Below are 20,390 nucleotides of genomic sequence, written 5' to 3'. Positions count from 1 at the left end.
TCTCAATGCAAATTAAATAAAACGTTGTGAGGCCGGGGGAGTGGCCGGGGGAGAGAAAGAAGTAAGACCGAGAAGCGATGCTCTCATAACTTGAAAAGCCGCCTCTCCCAATGTGTCCATCGGAATTTTAAAGAAAACTAGGGAAATATTAATTTCGCTTTCGTTTCTTTGTGTTCTGCCGGCTCTAATGGCCTTTCCTTTTACCTTCAAACAGGAAAGAGTACGATGGCAGCGATATCTTCGAAGACTTTACGCTGTATGCTCCGGGGATCGGGTCGGCTTCGAGTTGCATAACAATCTCGGGACAACAATTTCGGACTGGATATTTATGCAGCAGCTTTGGAGTACATATAGACTATTACGCAAGCAACAATCAGTACATAAAAATTATGTAAAGCTTAATAAAATTGTAAAATTAAATAAATCCACAAGTTAAGCAGGCGAAAACGGGCAGTAATAAATTTTGCTTTTCGGCCGCAATTATTTTTCATAAGACTCCGCCATTCCGTTAGATTTACAACCACTGCACACGCACAATGCACGAATCCGCTGACAAATATGGCGCGTTTTTAGTGTCAAAATTCAAATTATCAATTCAAACATTCGATCCTTCAATTCAAACATTCAATCCTTCAATTCAAACATTTGATCCTGCAATTCAAACATTCCATCCTTCAATTCAAATGTGCAATTGTTCGGTTCAAACTTTCGATCGTTCAATACAAACATTCAATCCTTCAATGCAAATATGGAATGGGTCGATTCAAACATTCCATCATTCAATCCAAATATGGAATTGTTTGTTTCAAACATTCGATTCTTCAATCCAAGCACCCTTTTCTTCAATCCAGAAATGCCATTCTTCAAGTTAAACATGCATTCCTTGTATTGCCTGGCCTATCATTCAGTTCAAGCATGCATTTCGTCAATTCAAACATGCCATTTTTCAATTCAAACATTTGATCATTCAATCCAACCGTGCATTTCTTCAATGAAATCCTGAAACTCAAACACTACACCATAAATTCCGCGTTCAATTTCGATAGAAAATGCTGAAATCCTGCTGTTGAAACATTTTGCACTTTAATTTTGAGATATGAAATCCAGATTATAAATTCAAACATAGTCTCACAATGTAGTTGTGCAGTGGCTCGATTCAAACATTCACTTCGGCGATTCAAACATTCAGCTCAGCAGTCCAAACTTTCAGTTCCTCTCCAGTAGTCTGGAACCGAGGGGACTCTGTAAAACGAGGATACGGACGGGCGGGCGGATGGCGGACGGCGGATGAGGCTTTGAAAAAAAAGAAGAAGAAGAAAAAAGGATGTTGATACGGTTAAATTTATTGGTTAATTGTCACCTTCTAAGAAATGCTAGCTTTGACTATTTTTTTTTTATTTTTTTTAATCTTCTTTTAAGTTTGAATTAATTTTTTTTATCTTATTGTAAGTCAAACAGCGAAAACGCTACGGAATGTTTCTCCTCGTTTTTCAACCAAATCAGTCTGAGTTTGCAGTGGAACTCCGTACATTAATACGACACACCATCCGGCAAAACAACACGTTCACATTCATGAACATTTACAGGATAATCTGATTAACGGGTAAAGTACTGTACGAGCTCTTGTTAGGCATAATAGATTGGAAATCGTGGTTATTGTTCGAACAGATAGATCGATACAAGTTATTAAAAAATTATTTTAAGATGTCCAAAGATTTCCCTGCGTCAGATTTGCGAACGTGTCAGAGCAATTGGATAAAGCCTTATACGCCTGGTTTATTCAGCAGTGGAACACCAATTTCAGGTCCGCTTCTTCAGGAGAAAAGCGAAACATTTCTCAGCGCAGTCGACCGATCGCGAAAGCTTCAAAACATCAACCGGTTGGTTAGACAGCGTTAAAAATCTATTCACAATTAAATTGTTTTCTTTATTTCATTCCTTTACATTCCCGTCTCATTAATATTCATATTTTCGATTATCCGGACTCCGATTATCCGGGCATTTTATTCAAGTCCCAACGAATCCGGATAATCGAGGTTCGACTGTACCAAGTTCACTGAGAAGACGACCTCTGACCTGACTGGGGACTGAAGGCCGCCGCTGAGGCAACTGGGAGAAAACCAGAAAGTGACCGAAAAAAACATGTTGTTCTGTCGGGTAAAAAAATCTGAATGTTCAAAAAAGAGAAAAACCCGTCAAAATCCGCAATGAATATCAAAACCGAAAAGACGCAAAACCCCATCAAACAAAGTCCCCATATTGCAAGGAAAACTTGGCTTGTGTACAAATTTAAGGAGAAGAAAATGACACGTTCAAAAATCCTACACAGGGAAATCTTTGAACATCTTAAAATAATTTTTAAATAACTTGTATCGATCTGTCTGTTCAAACAATAACCATGACTTCGAATCTATAATTCCTAACAAGAGCTCATACAGTACTTTACCCGTTAATCAGAACGTGTTGTTTTGCCAGATGGTGTGTAGTATTAATGTACGGAGTTCCACTGCAAACTCAGACTGATTTGGTTGAAAAACGAGAAGAAACATTCCGTAGCGTTTTCGTTGTTTGACTGACAATAAGATAAAAAATTAACTCAAATTAAAAAAAAAAAGATAAAAAAAAAAAAAATGTTCAAAGCTAGCATTTCTTAGAAGGTGACAATTAACCAATAAATTTAACCGTATCAACATCCTTTTTTTCTCCTTCTCCTCCTTTTTTTTTTTTCAAAGCCCCATCCGCCATCCGCCCGTCCGTATCCTCGTTTTACAGAATCCCCTCGGTTCCAGACTACTGGAGAGGAACTGAAAGTTTGGACTGATGAGTTGAATGTTTGAATCGCCGAAGTGAATGTTTGAATCGAGCCACTGCACAACTACATTGTGAGAATATGTTTGAATTTATAATCTGGATTTCATATCTCAAAATTAAAGTGCAAAATGTTTCAACAGCAGGATTTCAGCATTTTCTATCGAAATTGAACGCGGAATTTATGGTGTAGTGTTTGAGTTTCAGGATTTCATTGAAGAAATGCACGGTTGGATTGAATGATCAAATGTTTGAATTGAAAAATGGCATGTTTGAATTGACGAAATGCATGCTTGAACTGAATGATAGGCCAGGCAATACCAGGAATGCATGTTTAACTTGAAGAATGCATTTCTGGATTGAAGAAAAGGGTGCTTGGATTGAAGAATCGAATGTTTAAAACAAACAATTCCATATTTGGATTGAATGATGGAATGTTTGAATCGACCCATTCCATATTTGCATTGAAGGATTGAATGTTTGTATTGAACGATCGAAAGTTTGAACCGAACAATTGCACATTTGAATTGAAGGATGGAATGTTTGAATTGCAGGATCAAATGTTTGAATTGAAGGATTGAATGTTTGAATTGAAGGATCGAATGTTTGAAATGATAGTTTGAATTTTGACACTAAAAACGCGCCATAGACAAAAACTTCTATGATTGCTTTGCAAGTTGTGAGAACATTTAAAAGAATGTATGACAAGTTCCTCATCCCTCGCCCCCCCCCCCCCCTTGTCCCCCCTCCGCTGCGTGAGGCAGTGTCGTAAAGCAGTGCCACGCGACAAGTAAGCCTGTGTCGTTTCCACTTTCCCATTGATGTCGTACCCAGATCTCCCACGGCAAGGCGCAATTCCCAAACCGACTGAGATCTGGGTACGAGATTACTTTTCCACCTGACCTTGGGTGTTTTCCATTTGTTAGAACTGGCCGGCCAGACCAGTCAGTTCGTGAACGGAGTGCACCGATTTTAAGAATAAGTTTTATCCTATCATTCTCGGAGTGATTATTTTCAGGATTTTGCAGCACCATCCCTTCAAAATGACGCATTCGATTTACAGACTGGGCGGTCTGGCCGGAACTTGACGAAAACTGGCCGCATTCGACCTAATAAACTCGATTGACAAAAAGGTGTCTCGTGTAAACGATACGACCTCATGGAATAATGGGAATAAGCTCACAAGTTCAACGCTTCCCAGAAAGCTGTTAGGGCAGAATCCCCGTGACAATACTTCAACAGACAACTGTTGACTTTATCAATCTTCCACTCTTGCTAGATATTAAGCCCAAGAAATCAAAAATTCTAACGAATTAAAAGCGTAAATGAGACGAAAACTCTAGCACCCAGAGTTGACCTTCATAAACAATTTTAATTGGCATAATATTTTCTTTGGTATTACAAAATGTGAGACAGTCAGAGAAGAATTAAACTACAAGACAATCAGTCCTATAAAACTTGAAATGTATATTAAAAACTTTTAAGACTTGAGGTAAAAAGCTTATGTAGAACTAAATTCAAGGAAACGGAATTATGTACTTCTTAGATTATAATAGCGTACAAAAGCAACTGAGTTACTGACTCTAGCCGGTAAGCATTGTATCGTTCAAGAATCCTTGAAATTCTTTTATGTACAAATTACGACATCTAACAGGCTGGGTCTCCGGAACTTGTCGCTCTGACGAAGGGCTCAGGCTCGAAACGTCAGTTCTTGAATCTCTGTACGGTGGCCAACTGATTATCTTGGCAACACAGTGCAGCACCATAGTTTCTTTAGAAACTAACCCCTTATCTGTAGGAGTGACCTTGGGGAGGGCAATAGCGTCCAAGCATCTGGCTTGAAACCTCTGAATAGATGGCTCAAGATATTGTTGGACACCATTCCTACATACTCTACACAAATCGACGGCACTTTGCTACGGCCTATACTCTTATAACCATAAAATGACGTCATAAATTGTTCAAAACTCAAGAGGAACCACAAGCCGCCGGTGAGTGGTTTGGACATTTTATGGCATCATTTTATGGTCTATAAAAATATAGACCATCAGAGTCTAAGCCCGGTGTCATTTCCCAGCGTAAGAGCCATTGAAGTGACTTCGTGGAAGACGCAGAGATCAAAGGGTTTCGTGTCGTTAATAGTATATGTACTAAATTTAATACTGATTTAGCGTTCATCTGGTTTGCAAAGCTGTCCTTAACATGCCGGTAGCACATTCATTACTAATTGACTTCTAATTTTCTGACTATTCTTTTTCAAATGAATTGGTTATAAATGATACTAAAAAGCTAACATTTGCCCAAAATGTTTTTGTTGTTGTTGTTGTTTTGACAACCTAACCTACAGTCTCTTATTTTACTGGTTTTGAAGGTTTAAGTACTGTTCGCTTTTACAGCCATATAGAAGCAGACGATCTATTGAAATTTTATCAGGTATTCAGGATAGCATTGAGGATCACTGAATACGACAAAGATACTTGGGTTTCCTGTGTTATCGACAACAGATTCATACAAAATCTCCGGTCTGGAAGGGTCTTTCGATGGAGGAGCTTTCATAGAAGTGTTGCCCGTACAATACTGACCAACTAGGACCCGGGCAATGTACATGTAGCGAGGTCCACCTCCACCCCCTGCGTAGTTAACTGAGTAAGAGGCATCCCTGGCGAAGTACACGCCTCGTCCATAAGCAACTCCTGCAAAAAAACAATAATAATAATAATAATAATAATTCAAGAGACCGGTTGTGAGTCACAAGGCACGCTCATCAACCGCAAGTGTGATGATGCGTTAGCTGCCGTGAATCCTAACTTCCCCAACCAAGCAGTGTTGAAGATGGAGAGCATTTGTCTTACATACGCTACTTCATATATAGTTTATCCGTCTGAAGTTATTTTGAATTAACCACAGTCAGTAGGTATTAATTTTGTCCCCGTCAGCTTTCAAGCGTCTGGAAACGAGCACGAGCAAGTTGGGTTTGAGAATTTTTAAACCGACTGTAATGAATGTAAACCTGTATCACTTACCGTGTACCCCACAAAAGCTTCTGTTGAATCCCTGCGTGTTTATCGCCGATAAATTTTTAGCGTCAGTTCCATGAAAAAGTTGTCGCTCATTGTTCCCTCCATTATCTTTATCCATTTTCTGCTTGCACACCATATAACTCTGCCAAAGATAAGGATTTTGTACCCGTTGGATGCTCTGAATATTCACCCCAGCGGCTGTTGCGTGGACCATGCGCAGACAGTTTTGGTACTCAGAGGAATCTGGAGCGAGTGTCACTGTATGTACTGTTATCCCAGGGCCTGGCATTGGAGCCCAGTGCTTTGGAAGAGGAATTCCTTAAAGACAAAAAGGTTTGTTGTTGAGGCCTGTGCAAACGAGAAGAAATTGTTACGGTTTTTGTGCCGAAATATTGTTACCATAGTTCCTGTTTTGAATGAGAACTTTCTCAGGAATAAGTATAATTACGCGTTCTGCTTTTCGGAAGTAAATTTTGCCCCGATAGCACATTTCAGACATTTCCATGTAGGCGCAGAAGGGAAAATATCTTGAGGAACAACTTTTCTGCACATTAGCGACCACTAGCCTAACGCTGGCTGCAGGTACACTGTTTCCTCGTTTGTACCGTAACAGACAGACCGAATCATTAAGTCTTAGAGAAAGGCTTTTATTAGCTGGTTAGGGATGATTTGTATCAATAGTCACCATTTGAGAATGACCTTTGATCACTTTTCTTTTTCTGTATCATCGCTATCATCATCATCATCATCATCATCATCATCATCATCGCTTTCTATCTAGGCCTGGTATCGCAAATATTAGATACTTTCAATGAAAATAAATTATAGCAGAATAAACGAGAAGTCATTGCTATTCACTATTCCTTTACCTTCCACAGCTCCTTTCACTTTTCTGGAAAGTGTTATACGCTCATTGTTCCGCTGTCCAAGACCAGTTTTAGCTTTTAAATCGATGATAAACTCATCTGCTCTCAAAGATACTTGTACAGTGGTTTGTTCTTTGCTGTACGCCAATTCTATCTTTGCATTTGTTTTCGAGATGAATGGTATCTTGGTGCCGTGTATTTCATAACTCCATTCTATGTTCTTGGAAACCATTAACGCTTGTTGCTCTTCCTGTATCTTCTTAGTTCTCTCGTTAATCTCGTGCCAGATCTCTCCGACCATATCAGTTACATCACTCGGGTCACCCCACACCACAATGTGACCCCCACTGGCCTCGATTTCAAGTTTGATGTCAAGGTCTTCGGATTTCTTTCTTAAGATTTCAATCTGGTCATGGGACAGTTGACTTACGGTATCGTTTTCCACCTTTTGAGTCGTGCAGGCTTCGGAGAAACCTTTTTTCAGGGAGTCTGCCGCTTTTCTGACGCTTGTCTTGTCGTTTCCCATCACATAAATTTTCACCGAGGGGTCGTCTGTCACACTCGACATACTTTTGCATCCTGTTGGTTGCCTAGCAACTGCATCCGCTGACGATGAATGGCTACCCAGGTCATCAACATCTTTCGCAGCTGTTTCCCTTTGCTGCGCTTGCAAAAAATCCTGCATCATTGGAGCCTGAAATACGACAACGCGCACTTTACGAACGCTTTTGCAATTTCCACGGAAGTTGTTCAGAGCTTGAAACGTGATTTGGGCTGAGTCCGCCGCCGCAAGGCCGTAACCACCGGTGCCTAGGCTGGGAATTGAAACGGATCGAAGGTTGTGTGTATCCGCTAGGCGAAGACCAGCTTCCAGGCATGTCTGAAGGTGCTGTTTGTCTGAAGAACCTGAAATTATCCAATAAGCTTCAAAACCATGCAATCAATCAAACTATATAAAAGACCATATAGATTGATTTGCGTAACTTTGGTCAATTAACAGCACATGAAAATTCTGAACGAAACATAATTACAACTTATGAAGTTGAGGCGTTTCTCAGTTGTTTCAATAGTCTCGTCTGTTCATTTATCGTAAGCGAAACTTAAAACAATACAATGAATCCAATGTAAAAATTTATATTAAATTAGGGGTAAGTTTGAGCCAAGACGTTTTACACCAAAAGGACATGAAAAGTAGGACTTATAATAAACGCTTCTTCCAGTTTTTGTGCGGAATATGTAAACCCGGAAAACTTATCACATTATTTTACCAATTAAAAGAACAGACCGGTTCTACGCGTAAAATGTTAAGGAGAGTATCCTGATTGCACTAGATGTTCCCTTTGCGAGTTGAAGTGAAGAACCAATTGAAAAAGTCCTGGAATAAAAAACACAAAATATGCATCTTGTTTTACCTAAGGGGAATCGAACTCACGAACTTCCACACGTGACCTTCCTGTCAGGGACCCGCAGAGTTTTTCTTTGCGCATACTCATAACATGATGAACTTCTATTTCACTTACTGATCTTAAAATGTACCATGGCTCTCTTTCTTTACCAACCTGGGATAATATGAATGATGCGAGGCGCCGGTAAGTTTCCACCACTTGTCATCACAGCAGTCCCTGCAGTTTGTTTGCCCAGTTGACTGAGTTCTTGTTGGACCTGTGGACCGCATACTGTTAAGATGGCTTTGCTTAATGCACCAGCATTGCTCATGTTCACATCGCTGTTGATGATGTTCATAATGGCGTCGGTCGTCTCTTGAGTCAAATCTCCCCTTAGGACTTCAATACTGAGATCCGTTTCGTTTGCTGGTGTTTGACTAGTTTGTCCCAATCTGGACCGAGCTTGCCTTAATAGATTGCGTTTTGATTTTAAATTTCCCATCTCTTGCCTAAGGGCAGTGATTAGGGCGTGATCTTGTTGGCGCACCACAAATTGAATATCTTTTGGGCTGGATGAAGGATTTGCGATGCAGAACTCGAGAGACTCTTCAAGCATGATTCTAAAGGCTGTGTCTGGTGGGAAGTTCAGCTTTCCAGTACCTATGGCAGGAAATGCTATAGACGTCCCTCCAATGTTTTTTGCCTCCCGAAGACACTGCTGGACGATTCTTTGCAAAACCTTGAAGTAAAATGATGCGGCTTAGTATAGCTTTTTTTCTTTCAGAGGGTGAAATGAATGGTGATAAATTTACAACTACACTGCGAGTACACCGTTATGTTTGGATCCAGTACTAGTGTCATTCTACATCTAACATCTACATCTACAATCAATTACGTTTCCCGCTTTCTTTTTTAGAGGACACCGCCTGCTCCATCCAAACTTTTCCCTAGGTGTTAGCCTACCGTCATTCCCTCCCCCGCCACCGGATAGAGAAGAAAGGAGAGGCTCTAGTTGCAGGTTGCTCATTGTGAACTGCCTATTCGCCTAGAAGGCTGGCTGATGCTGACAAGTGACGGATTTGCTTCCTAGGATATTTTATGGTTTTATATGATCCTGGCTCAACCCCGAGGAGAGAAAAGGAGTAGCAAATACTTTCATGTAGCAAGCCTTTTTGCCAATACTGATCACTACTTTTTTAAGAACGATTCCATTCTTAGATTAATCTGAAGCATCAGTGTGTTGTGCGATTGATGGATTGATAAAGGTGATAAAGCTGTTTGCTTTCAGTGAGGTTGGATCAAGAACAGGGTACACCACAAACATGAAATATCCCATTTATTAATTTTTCTCTCTAGCACACAAACCCAAACAATGTAAATTGAACAAAGAGGAAACTGGGCTGTAACTCCATTTGGCTCATGCTAGGGAAACCAGCATCCCTCGTGGTCTTGCCTGAAAAAAACCTTTACTTTTAGTTCCTGTGTTAGTTAATACTCACCTTCTCTCCTTTTCCCTCATGCCAGTTACAACAGTTGGTGTGGAGCACGTGACTGCAGGCCAAGCCAAACCCAGGAGTTACTGTAACCTCACCGGTGTCTGGAGGTACTAAGCACTGTTTCATTAATGGTCCACCCGCATTGATAATCGCTTGAGAGCATGCTCCTTGAGGACAGACAAGTATCTCAGCCTGAAATTCAAAAAGGAAGACTTTTTCAACAATTCCATTTCTTACAATTCGACAAGGAAGACTAGACTACTAAAATTATTTCCGGAATGTTGATTGTGTTGGGTAAAACCAATAAAGAGCGAGATGAACAAACCACAAGCTGGAATGAATCTCTGGCCGGCTTCTGGCTGTGTATTGTGGTTTGATCTTGCATTTGATTTGTCTTAGAAAAATAAAGACCCCAGTAATAATTTTCAGAGTTTACGATTTTGTAAGTCGTACTGCAGTAACCGTGCTTAGAAGCAACACAATGAATTCAATCCTTTGTAAGGCTGAATTCATACGCACAGCAGTTCTAAACAATTGAATTCCGTTTGGAGTCACTTTGTTAGCTAGTGCACCTCGTTGACTGCGCGCTCAGGCAACGTAACTTCCGTCTTTTTTAGCATCTTTTCAGTTAAGAAAAGAAGAAATAATAAGACCAAGAAATAAGACCAAAAACGATGGAAAATGAAGTACTACAATTTTGGTTTTAGCAGAACACCTTCCTGAACTCAAATGGGGGGGGAATAATTGGCCTCGTGAATAGCTACAATCCTGGCCAAAAATTCCCGGGACAGCAACACAAAATAGCATTGTCAGTGAACATCTTCATTCTCCATATCTTAAGCCGGTCTTCAACATTTTTATTAAGCTGTCTTTGCAATTTTTGGAAAGCCCCCTCCCCCCCAAACAATGTTGAGCGCAACTGGAATCATTCGGACTTTAGATAAACTCAGCATCATAACAACATTGCTTGGGGGCCGGGGGGGCGGGGGAACAGTTCGTGATTAATTTGCAAATCGTCCCATTATTTTTGGCCAGGATTGTCTGATTTTAGCGTTGCTTTTAAATTGGCAAATTATATCATTTTGAAGACAATTTGGAGGTTCCTTTTGTTAAAGTCAAGAGTGTTATGGCCATCCCCATCATCACCTCGCCGTAAAAAGTGAAAGTTAGTTACAGTCGCGAATATTGGAGTAAGAGATGAGGAACGGATATTTGTTTTCAGACGTCGATATGCGTGCGCGTAGTTATTTTGCAAAGTATGCACATAGAAGCACTGACAGAGATAAAAATCTTTCGAAAACTGTAGCCAAATGGAGAGGGTATATCTTATCAGCGATGGTCCGTAGTTAGATGCAGTCTACTTGCCTGTTCCGAGAGAGGTTAGGAGCCGAGATGTTGGATGTAAAGACGAACATCTTTTTGCGACCTCCGACGCCCTCTTAGTTTTGTGTTAGGCAGGTGCCATTGACAACACGAACACAAATTTTAAAAGAATACGAGATGGCGCTTTTCCCACTATTGGAGACGAATATCAGTTTAAGAGCAGAAACGTTTAATTCCTAGCGGTGGCTGTTTTGCCAAATCGCGCGTATTGCGTGACCACTCAAAACAGATACAATACGTCATGAAAACATTTGTCCGAACATTTCTCGGCTACATTTCTCACCACTATAAAGTCATTTTGCGATGTTTGTTGGCACTTTATTACCTTTTTCAGCGTGTAAAGGCTTTCTTTATCATTTGTTCGCCATGCTGAAATGCCTTCCTAAATGCATTTCACAAAGTAAATCTATTTTCGAACATTTCTCACCCCATTACGTAAAAATAATTCAAAATCAGCTTAGATTTTTTATTGCGACACGGGTGAGAAATGTTGCCAAAGTACTAAGACGAACTTGTGCTGTGGTCAAAAGGGGTAGAATAGAAGAGGAAACAATCTTTCTTTCATTGGGAGAAAAGTTTACCTGGAAACAAACCGTTTTCTTCGCTGCAACACGATTTGAATGAGCGAGAAATGACCACGAGAACTGTTACGTATTGAAACATAGCAAGTTCAATGTCACGCAGTGCGTGACTTACAGCTTAACTGGCTTTGAACGGAGCTGTCTTTGAATGAAGTGCAGTTATTTTCCCTTACGTTTGAGTGAAAAGCTACAACCACGTTAAAGAAATAATGTGACGGTGCTGCTTGAGGTTCTTACGCTACTAGTTGGGTCTATCGTCCTGAAGGGAAAGCACGAAAATGGAACTAGAGCAATTCCCCCTTCTATTCTACTATTCTGCTGTGCGATGTTATCTATCACTGCAGTAGGACTATCATCCAAAGTACTTCAAAACGCCCGCGTAAATTTCTATACCAACAATTTGCCACACTAGTAATGTTCTAGCTGTAATTTCTTCCTCAAAATATCGGTTTATGAGGATAAGTCTGCTTTCCATGCAGTCTACATAATGTACATCCGATGAGCGTGTGGAGATCCCCTGCTAAGGCCATAAGGACACAGTTTGGCATTTTGGTGAGATCACGCTAAAGCTATTTGCGCAAAGCTTACCCAACGGGTAAAAAGAGTAACTTCCTTGACTTGATTACTGGCCAAAGCAAAAATACGCACCATATGACGTGGTTGACCGCCAGTAACTTACATTCCAATGTTATACGCACGGTAAGCCTTACAACAAGAACGCGCGGTCCAAGTCCTCTTTTCCATGACGACTAAAAAATGCGACCATATGTAACCCTTGAGACTTGAAACAACATTAACTTCATGTACAAGAAATAAAATGCATGAAATATTTATCTTTTCTAAAGATATAACGAGTTTTTTGAAAAACCACTTTTTCAGACAATCCTGGCCAAAAATTCCCGGGATAGCAACACAAAATAGCATTGTCAGTGAACATCTTCATTCTCCATATCTTAAGCCGGTCTTCAACATTTTTATTAAGCTGTCTTTGCAATTTTTGGAAAGCCCCCTCCCCCCCAAACAATGTTGAGCGCAACTGGAATCATTCGGACTTTAGATAAACTCAGCATCATAACAACATTGCTTGGGGGCCGGGGGGGCGGGGGAACAGTTCGTGATTAATTTGCAAATCGTCCCATTATTTTTGGCCAGGATTGTCTGATTTTAGCGTTGCTTTTAAATTGGCAAATTATATCATTTTGAAGACAATTTGGAGGTTCCTTTTGTTAAAGTCAAGAGTGTTATGGCCATCCCCATCATCACCTCGCCGTAAAAAGTGAAAGTTAGTTACAGTCGCGAATATTGGAGTAAGAGATGAGGAACGGATATTTGTTTTCAGACGTCGATATGCGTGCGCGTAGTTATTTTGCAAAGTATGCACATAGAAGCACTGACAGAGATAAAAATCTTTCGAAAACTGTAGCCAAATGGAGAGGGTATATCTTATCAGCGATGGTCCGTAGTTAGATGCAGTCTACTTGCCTGTTCCGAGAGAGGTTAGGAGCCGAGATGTTGGATGTAAAGACGAACATCTTTTTGCGACCTCCGACGCCCTCTTAGTTTTGTGTTAGGCAGGTGCCATTGACAACACGAACACAAATTTTAAAAGAATACGAGATGGCGCTTTTCCCACTATTGGAGACGAATATCAGTTTAAGAGCAGAAACGTTTAATTCCTAGCGGTGGCTGTTTTGCCAAATCGCGCGTATTGCGTGACCACTCAAAACAGATACAATACGTCATGAAAACATTTGTCCGAACATTTCTCGGCTACATTTCTCACCACTATAAAGTCATTTTGCGATGTTTGTTGGCACTTTATTACCTTTTTCAGCGTGTAAAGGCTTTCTTTATCATTTGTTCGCCATGCTGAAATGCCTTCCTAAATGCATTTCACAAAGTAAATCTATTTTCGAACATTTCTCACCCCATTACGTAAAAATAATTCAAAATCAGCTTAGATTTTTTATTGCGACACGGGTGAGAAATGTTGCCAAAGTACTAAGACGAACTTGTGCTGTGGTCAAAAGGGGTAGAATAGAAGAGGAAACAATCTTTCTTTCATTGGGAGAAAAGTTTACCTGGAAACAAACCGTTTTCTTCGCTGCAACACGATTTGAATGAGCGAGAAATGACCACGAGAACTGTTACGTATTGAAACATAGCAAGTTCAATGTCACGCAGTGCGTGACTTACAGCTTAACTGGCTTTGAACGGAGCTGTCTTTGAATGAAGTGCAGTTATTTTCCCTTACGTTTGAGTGAAAAGCTACAACCACGTTAAAGAAATAATGTGACGGTGCTGCTTGAGGTTCTTACGCTACTAGTTGGGTCTATCGTCCTGAAGGGAAAGCACGAAAATGGAACTAGAGCAATTCCCCCTTCTATTCTACTATTCTGCTGTGCGATGTTATCTATCACTGCAGTAGGACTATCATCCAAAGTACTTCAAAACGCCCGCGTAAATTTCTATACCAACAATTTGCCACACTAGTAATGTTCTAGCTGTAATTTCTTCCTCAAAATATCGGTTTATGAGGATAAGTCTGCTTTCCATGCAGTCTACATAATGTACATCCGATGAGCGTGTGGAGATCCCCTGCTAAGGCCATAAGGACACAGTTTGGCATTTTGGTGAGATCACGCTAAAGCTATTTGCGCAAAGCTTACCCAACGGGTAAAAAGAGTAACTTCCTTGACTTGATTACTGGCCAAAGCAAAAATACGCACCATATGACGTGGTTGACCGCCAGTAACTTACATTCCAATGTTATACGCACGGTAGGCCTTACAACAAGAACGCGCGGTCCAAGTCCTCTTTTCCATGACGACTAAAAAATGCGACCATATGTAACCCTTGAGACTTGAAACAACATTAACTTCATGTACAAGAAATAAAATGCATGAAATATTTATCTTTTCTAAAGATATAACGAGTTTTTTGAAAAACCACTTTTTCAGACAATCCTGGCCAAAAATTCCCGGGATAGCAACACAAAATAGCATTGTCAGTGAACATCTTCATTCTCCATATCTTAAGCCGGTCTTCAACATTTTTATTAAGCTGTCTTTGCAATTTTTGGAAAGCCCCCTCCCCCCCAAACAATGTTGAGCGCAACTGGAATCATTCGGACTTTAGATAAACTCAGCATCATAACAACATTGCTTGGGGGCCGGGGGGGCGGGGGAACAGTTCGTGATTAATTTGCAAATCGTCCCATTATTTTTGGCCAGGATTGTCTGATTTTAGCGTTGCTTTTAAATTGGCAAATTATATCATTTTGAAGACAATTTGGAGGTTCCTTTTGTTAAAGTCAAGAGTGTTATGGCCATCCCCATCATCACCTCGCCGTAAAAAGTGAAAGTTAGTTACAGTCGCGAATATTGGAGTAAGAGATGAGGAACGGATATTTGTTTTCAGACGTCGATATGCGTGCGCGTAGTTATTTTGCAAAGTATGCACATAGAAGCACTGACAGAGATAAAAATCTTTCGAAAACTGTAGCCAAATGGAGAGGGTATATCTTATCAGCGATGGTCCGTAGTTAGATGCAGTCTACTTGCCTGTTCCGAGAGAGGTTAGGAGCCGAGATGTTGGATGTAAAGACGAACATCTTTTTGCGACCTCCGACGCCCTCTTAGTTTTGTGTTAGGCAGGTGCCATTGACAACACGAACACAAATTTTAAAAGAATACGAGATGGCGCTTTTCCCACTATTGGAGACGAATATCAGTTTAAGAGCAGAAACGTTTAATTCCTAGCGGTGGCTGTTTTGCCAAATCGCGCGTATTGCGTGACCACTCAAAACAGATACAATACGTCATGAAAACATTTGTCCGAACATTTCTCGGCTACATTTCTCACCACTATAAAGTCATTTTGCGATGTTTGTTGGCACTTTATTACCTTTTTCAGCGTGTAAAGGCTTTCTTTATCATTTGTTCGCCATGCTGAAATGCCTTCCTAAATGCATTTCACAAAGTAAATCTATTTTCGAACATTTCTCACCCCATTACGTAAAAATAATTCAAAATCAGCTTAGATTTTTTATTGCGACACGGGTGAGAAATGTTGCCAAAGTACTAAGACGAACTTGTGCTGTGGTCAAAAGGGGTAGAATAGAAGAGGAAACAATCTTTCTTTCATTGGGAGAAAAGTTTACCTGGAAACAAACCGTTTTCTTCGCTGCAACACGATTTGAATGAGCGAGAAATGACCACGAGAACTGTTACGTATTGAAACATAGCAAGTTCAATGTCACGCAGTGCGTGACTTACAGCTTAACTGGCTTTGAACGGAGCTGTCTTTGAATGAAGTGCAGTTATTTTCCCTTACGTTTGAGTGAAAAGCTACAACCACGTTAAAGAAATAATGTGACGGTGCTGCTTGAGGTTCTTACGCTACTAGTTGGGTCTATCGTCCTGAAGGGAAAGCACGAAAATGGAACTAGAGCAATTCCCCCTTCTATTCTACTATTCTGCTGTGCGATGTTATCTATCACTGCAGTAGGACTATCATCCAAAGTACTTCAAAACGCCCGCGTAAATTTCTATACCAACAATTTGCCACACTAGTAATGTTCTAGCTGTAATTTCTTCCTCAAAATATCGGTTTATGAGGATAAGTCTGCTTTCCATGCAGTCTACATAATGTACATCCGATGAGCGTGTGGAGATCCCCTGCTAAGGCCATAAGGACACAGTTTGGCATTTTGGTGAGATCACGCTAAAGCTATTTGCGCAAAGCTTACCCAACGGGTAAAAAGAGTAACTTCCTTGACTTGATTACTGGCCAAAGCAAAAATACGCACCATATGACGTGGTTGACCGCCAGTAACTTACATTCCAATGTTATACGCACGGTAAGCCTTACAACAAGAACGCGCGGTCCAAGTCCTCTTTTCCATGACGACTAAAAAATGCGACCATATGTAACCCTTGAGACTTGAAACAACATTAACTTCATGTACAAGAAATAAAATGCATGAAATATTTATCTTTTCTAAAGATATAACGAGTTTTTTGAAAAACCACTTTTTCAGACAATCCTGGCCAAAAATTCCCGGGATAGCAACACAAAATAGCATTGTCAGTGAACATCTTCATTCTCCATATCTTAAGCCGGTCTTCAACATTTTTATTAAGCTGTCTTTGCAATTTTTGGAAAGCCCCCTCCCCCCCAAACAATGTTGAGCGCAACTGGAATCATTCGGACTTTAGATAAACTCAGCATCATAACAACATTGCTTGGGGGCCGGGGGGGCGGGGGAACAGTTCGTGATTAATTTGCAAATCGTCCCATTATTTTTGGCCAGGATTGTCTGATTTTAGCGTTGCTTTTAAATTGGCAAATTATATCATTTTGAAGACAATTTGGAGGTTCCTTTTGTTAAAGTCAAGAGTGTTATGGCCATCCCCATCATCACCTCGCCGTAAAAAGTGAAAGTTAGTTACAGTCGCGAATATTGGAGTAAGAGATGAGGAACGGATATTTGTTTTCAGACGTCGATATGCGTGCGCGTAGTTATTTTGCAAAGTATGCACATAGAAGCACTGACAGAGATAAAAATCTTTCGAAAACTGTAGCCAAATGGAGAGGGTATATCTTATCAGCGATGGTCCGTAGTTAGATGCAGTCTACTTGCCTGTTCCGAGAGAGGTTAGGAGCCGAGATGTTGGATGTAAAGACGAACATCTTTTTGCGACCTCCGACGCCCTCTTAGTTTTGTGTTAGGCAGGTGCCATTGACAACACGAACACAAATTTTAAAAGAATACGAGATGGCGCTTTTCCCACTATTGGAGACGAATATCAGTTTAAGAGCAGAAACGTTTAATTCCTAGCGGTGGCTGTTTTGCCAAATCGCGCGTATTGCGTGACCACTCAAAACAGATACAATACGTCATGAAAACATTTGTCCGAACATTTCTCGGCTACATTTCTCACCACTATAAAGTCATTTTGCGATGTTTGTTGGCACTTTATTACCTTTTTCAGCGTGTAAAGGCTTTCTTTATCATTTGTTCGCCATGCTGAAATGCCTTCCTAAATGCATTTCACAAAGTAAATCTATTTTCGAACATTTCTCACCCCATTACGTAAAAATAATTCAAAATCAGCTTAGATTTTTTATTGCGACACGGGTGAGAAATGTTGCCAAAGTACTAAGACGAACTTGTGCTGTGGTCAAAAGGGGTAGAATAGAAGAGGAAACAATCTTTCTTTCATTGGGAGAAAAGTTTACCTGGAAACAAACCGTTTTCTTCGCTGCAACACGATTTGAATGAGCGAGAAATGACCACGAGAACTGTTACGTATTGAAACATAGCAAGTTCAATGTCACGCAGTGCGTGACTTACAGCTTAACTGGCTTTGAACGGAGCTGTCTTTGAATGAAGTGCAGTTATTTTCCCTTACGTTTGAGTGAAAAGCTACAACCACGTTAAAGAAATAATGTGACGGTGCTGCTTGAGGTTCTTACGCTACTAGTTGGGTCTATCGTCCTGAAGGGAAAGCACGAAAATGGAACTAGAGCAATTCCCCCTTCTATTCTACTATTCTGCTGTGCGATGTTATCTATCACTGCAGTAGGACTATCATCCAAAGTACTTCAAAACGCCCGCGTAAATTTCTATACCAACAATTTGCCACACTAGTAATGTTCTAGCTGTAATTTCTTCCTCAAAATATCGGTTTATGAGGATAAGTCTGCTTTCCATGCAGTCTACATAATGTACATCCGATGAGCGTGTGGAGATCCCCTGCTAAGGCCATAAGGACACAGTTTGGCATTTTGGTGAGATCACGCTAAAGCTATTTGCGCAAAGCTTACCCAACGGGTAAAAAGAGTAACTTCCTTGACTTGATTACTGGCCAAAGCAAAAATACGCACCATATGACGTGGTTGACCGCCAGTAACTTACATTCCAATGTTATACGCACGGTAAGCCTTACAACAAGAACGCGCGGTCCAAGTCCTCTTTTCCATGACGACTAAAAAATGCGACCATATGTAACCCTTGAGACTTGAAACAACATTAACTTCATGTACAAGAAATAAAATGCATGAAATATTTATCTTTTCTAAAGATATAACGAGTTTTTTGAAAAACCACTTTTTCAGACAATCCTGGCCAAAAATTCCCGGGATAGCAACACAAAATAGCATTGTCAGTGAACATCTTCATTCTCCATATCTTAAGCCGGTCTTCAACATTTTTATTAAGCTGTCTTTGCAATTTTTGGAAAGCCCCCTCCCCCCCAAACAATGTTGAGCGCAACTGGAATCATTCGGACTTTAGATAAACTCAGCATCATAACAACATTGCTTGGGGGCCGGGGGGGCGGGGGAACAGTTCGTGATTAATTTGCAAATCGTCCCATTATTTTTGGCCAGGATTGTCTGATTTTAGCGTTGCTTTTAAATTGGCAAATTATATCATTTTGAAGACAATTTGGAGGTTCCTTTTGTTAAAGTCAAGAGTGTTATGGCCATCCCCATCATCACCTCGCCGTAAAAAGTGAAAGTTAGTTACAGTCGCGAATATTGGAGTAAGAGATGAGGAACGGATATTTGTTTTCAGACGTCGATATGCGTGCGCGTAGTTATTTTGCAAAGTATGCACATAGAAGCACTGACAGAGATAAAAATCTTTCGAAAACTGTAGCCAAATGGAGAGGGTATATCTTATCAGCGATGGTCCGTAGTTAGATGCAGTCTACTTGCCTGTTCCGAGAGAGGTTAGGAGCCGAGATGTTGGATGTAAAGACGAACATCTTTTTGCGACCTCCGACGCCCTCTTAGTTTTGTGTTAGGCAGGTGCCATTGACAACACGAACACAAATTTTAAAAGAATACGAGATGGCGCTTTTCCCACTATTGGAGACGAATATCAGTTTAAGAGCAGAAACGTTTAATTCCTAGCGGTGGCTGTTTTGCCAAATCGCGCGTATTGCGTGACCACTCAAAACAGATACAATACGTCATGAAAACATTTGTCCGAACATTTCTCGGCTACATTTCTCACCACTATAAAGTCATTTTGCGATGTTTGTTGGCACTTTATTACCTTTTTCAGCGTGTAAAGGCTTTCTTTATCATTTGTTCGCCATGCTGAAATGCCTTCCTAAATGCATTTCACAAAGTAAATCTATTTTCGAACATTTCTCACCCCATTACGTAAAAATAATTCAAAATCAGCTTAGATTTTTTATTGCGACACGGGTGAGAAATGTTGCCAAAGTACTAAGACGAACTTGTGCTGTGGTCAAAAGGGGTAGAATAGAAGAGGAAACAATCTTTCTTTCATTGGGAGAAAAGTTTACCTGGAAACAAACCGTTTTCTTCGCTGCAACACGATTTGAATGAGCGAGAAATGACCACGAGAACTGTTACGTATTGAAACATAGCAAGTTCAATGTCACGCAGTGCGTGACTTACAGCTTAACTGGCTTTGAACGGAGCTGTCTTTGAATGAAGTGCAGTTATTTTCCCTTACGTTTGAGTGAAAAGCTACAACCACGTTAAAGAAATAATGTGACGGTGCTGCTTGAGGTTCTTACGCTACTAGTTGGGTCTATCGTCCTGAAGGGAAAGCACGAAAATGGAACTAGAGCAATTCCCCCTTCTATTCTACTATTCTGCTGTGCGATGTTATCTATCACTGCAGTAGGACTATCATCCAAAGTACTTCAAAACGCCCGCGTAAATTTCTATACCAACAATTTGCCACACTAGTAATGTTCTAGCTGTAATTTCTTCCTCAAAATATCGGTTTATGAGGATAAGTCTGCTTTCCATGCAGTCTACATAATGTACATCCGATGAGCGTGTGGAGATCCCCTGCTAAGGC

General features: G+C 40.5%; 1 protein-coding gene across 1 annotated transcript; it reads right to left on the bottom strand.

Annotated features, from left to right (window-relative positions):
* Positions 1-4,160: 4,160 nt before the first annotated feature.
* Positions 4,161-9,767, bottom strand: LOC146452433 (protein mono-ADP-ribosyltransferase PARP14-like; the record flags this gene model as incomplete). Its single annotated transcript, XM_085097880.1, has 5 exons — positions 4,161-5,501; positions 5,832-6,146; positions 6,698-7,600; positions 8,254-8,818; positions 9,579-9,767. Coding segments are annotated over 5 exons (2,250 nt in total), but the record flags the coding sequence as incomplete, so codon positions are not given.
* Between the last annotated feature and the right edge of the window lie 10,623 nt (positions 9,768-20,390).

The sequence above is a fragment of the Pavona decussata genome, unplaced genomic scaffold, assembly GCF_977016875.1.
Source record: "Pavona decussata unplaced genomic scaffold, jaPavDecu1.1 SCAFFOLD_368, whole genome shotgun sequence".
Taxonomy (NCBI): Eukaryota; Metazoa; Cnidaria; class Anthozoa; order Scleractinia; family Agariciidae; genus Pavona; species Pavona decussata.
The sequence above is the reverse complement of the archived record's forward strand: the minus strand, read 5'-3'. Positions and strand labels throughout refer to the sequence as shown.